At 43.1% G+C, this 2,990-nt stretch overlaps 1 protein-coding gene across 1 annotated transcript in view; it reads right to left on the bottom strand.

Annotated features, from left to right (window-relative positions):
- Positions 1-191: 191 nt before the first annotated feature.
- The window catches only part of LOC102201422 (centrosomal protein of 162 kDa-like), a gene marked incomplete at its 3' end in the record, with an annotated part of 9,540 nt that continues 6,741 nt past the window's right edge, over positions 192-2,990 (bottom strand). Inside the window, exons 8-11 of the mRNA XM_013908145.1 lie at positions 2,638-2,750; positions 2,149-2,248; positions 1,933-2,059; positions 192-379 (exon numbers count right to left, since the gene is read on the bottom strand). Coding sequence (XP_013763599.1) covers positions 192-379; positions 1,933-2,059; positions 2,149-2,248; positions 2,638-2,750 — 528 coding nt within the window. The remainder of the gene's footprint in view (positions 380-1,932; positions 2,060-2,148; positions 2,249-2,637; positions 2,751-2,990) is intronic.

Genomic DNA, 2,990 nt, shown 5'->3' with positions numbered 1-2,990 from the left:
GTTTAAATCTGGGACTCTCCACCATTTGACCTTAGAACTGAAGAAGCTTCTTGGATGAGAGGTGAAACGTCTTCAAGCAACTTAAAGAAGTCCAGACGCTTTTCTTTGCAAGTATCATTTAAAATAAAAAGTAGTTAGCACAGACAGAGGATTCATGCAGATTGAGGGTACAAAACAAATCAGTCTGTAACCATCGTGTGAGAGCGGAGCATCACCTGTTCTCTGAGCTGGTGTATCTCAGCTGTAGCAGCCTTCAGCCTGCCAGCATCTCTGTCCAGCATCTCCTGCTTCTCAGCAAACCACTGCAGTTTTTTCTTAAGGGCTGTCACTTCCTCCTGGTGCCTGTCCTCTAATACACGCATCTCAAAGGTCTGATTTCCTAACACGTTCAGGAGAAACGCACTCAGTTCTTACTCACATATACACAGCAGGTACAATAAGTATTGAACATGTCACCAGTTTCCTAAGTAAATATATTTCTAAAGGTGCTACTGACATGAAAGCTTCACCAGCTTAATTCCCACATTACAAGAAATCAAACATAAATGTCCACAGATTAAGTTGTGTGTAAGAATGAGGAGTGACACAGACAAGTACTTGGAAAGCAATCCTGCCTTTTTATAGGCCAGATGGGACCATCAAGAAACATCTCATGATGGGTAAAAACAAATAATCTAGCTCAAGACCGTCACAGTCCTATTGTTGTAAAACATCCTGATTGGTTACAGAAGAATTTCTAAAATCCTGAAGGTTCCAGTGGCCAGCGCCCGGTCATGGCCGGTTCTCCCCACAGAGCAGTGAACAGAATTATCGCAGAGCCAGGGGCCACTTGTGGAGAGCTACAGAAAGACCTGGAATCCTGCAATTGTTTCAAAAACACGGCCTGTATGCACAATACTGTTCATTACTGAAGAAAAAGCAAAATGAAACATTTAAATTTTGCTGACAAACAATCAAACAAGCCTTTGAAATACTGGGCGAACATAGTCTGGTCAGATGAGACCATAGTTCCACTCGTTGCATGCATAATAAACACCATGCCAACAGGTATGCACCACCAAGGCCAGGGTGTTTCAGCATGTGACACTGGCACACTTCAGGATGAAGGGAAAAATGTGCCGAGACATTCCTGATAGCGAAGAAATGACAGTAGATGTACAGAAAGGAAACTACTGACTGGCTTCAGAGAAAGAAGTAAAGTGTCCTGCCCAGCCAATCACCTGACCCATATCCAGGTTAAAGTCAGTGGAAAGAACTACAGGTCAGAGGTCATAGAAAGGGCCTGCGCAGCACTTTCAAGTTTTGAAGACTGTTTGTGTGGAAGTTTGGGCCAAAATCCCGCCCGAGCACACCTGGGAATACTTTCTCCACACGGGAGACGTCGTGAAGCCGTCGCCTCCAACAACGGCTTTTTGTGCGAACAGTTAAGTAAACATCAGTCAGCACGTTCAGTACTTTCATCTGTGTCACTATTACACAGAGTTCATGAACATCTGTGTGTGGATTAGATGTTACCCACATCTGGTGACAACTTCACTTTGAATCATACATTTAATGACATATTTGTCAGTTTGATACTTTTTGGGGTTTTATGAACAAATCACCAGTAGCAGCTGGTTACACATCTTTTCAGTGTTGCAGTAATCCTGACAGCATTTGATGCTTTTCTTTGTCACACAGCATTAAAGTGAGTCTCTTTGGTCAAACACAACATTTGAAGCTGCCACTTTGATTTATGGGTTTCTGCTAAGGTAGCACATTTTTAAACTGGCAGAGTTTTGCATATTTCTACATGTTTTGAAGGCAAGACGAAGCTCCAAACTTGGGCTTGTCATTATCCTATTATAGCATTTTGGAATTGGGTTTGTGTATGAAGTGAAAAGGGGATGAAAAATATGAACATTGTTGTTTCAGGACTGTTCTTTATCTTACCCGATGTGGAGGTGGCTCGGGCTTCAGCCAGGTCTCTCTCTTTCTTAATGAGCTGCAAGTCCACCTCCAGAGCCTGCTTTTCCTGCTTAAGCTTGTGGACGTCCTCAGACATCTTGGCCTCATTTCTCTGCACAAAGATTCACATCTGTGCTACATCAAAGAGGCTAACATAGCCCTTCAAGCCTTACAGTACAGGTGGATGAGAGCGGTACTAACCTGAAGTGAGTTTATTTGCGCTAACAAGTCTGCAATGCGTGGAGTCTGATCCGTTAAGCATATACTTCCCACTGGCCTCGAAGTTTTATGCAGCTGCTCCCTGGTGAGGTTAGAAAAGTTTACCCTAACCACAGAACACCCACTCCACATCTGGAGGACTTTATGATCTCTATTTGTTAACAACCTACTTCACAAACTTTGAATAAAGTTAGCGCTGCTGTCCCTGAACACGAGTGACTCTCCGGTTTGGCCTATGTGTTGAATACCTTCCATAGCCCAAACACGCGCTGTTAGCTTCACTGTTAGCTTCACTGTTAGCTTCACTGTTAGCTTCACTGTTAGGTGCTTAAATGCACAGAATGAAGCGATGCATGAACATGTGTATGACTCGCAGTGTTCCAAGTGGTCAGTCTTTCACAGTGCACATAAACACACATTTATGGGTACAACAACATGTGTGTGGGACGTACAGGTCTGTCAGACGCTCACCTGGTGGCAGCCAGCTCATTCAGCAGCCGCTGGTTTTCTTTAAACATGGCCTCCTCATTAGCTTTACTCTTGGCCTGCTGAGCCTTCATCTGTAAATACAGCTTCTCATTCTCCTGGAGGAAGATTAATGTAAAAAAACAAACAAAAAAACAATGAAAAGAACAACAACTAGGTACAAATGGCTCTTGTTTTTTTAAACCGTTGCTCACACCTAATATGGGCTTTTCTATTTACTGCAGTTTGTATAAAACTGAAAATGATTAGAATTTCATAAACTGTGCCCACACGGCGTCTTAACATAGAGCTTCTGAGGCAAAGCACTGCTACGAGTGGAGAGGACTTCTAAAAAGTTG

Source organism: Pundamilia nyererei, unplaced genomic scaffold (genome assembly GCF_000239375.1).
Source record: "Pundamilia nyererei isolate P.nyererei 1_Seehausen unplaced genomic scaffold, PunNye1.0 scaffold01583, whole genome shotgun sequence".
Classification (NCBI taxonomy): Eukaryota; Metazoa; Chordata; class Actinopteri; order Cichliformes; family Cichlidae; genus Pundamilia; species Pundamilia nyererei.
This window is presented reverse-complemented; position numbering and strand designations above follow the sequence as displayed.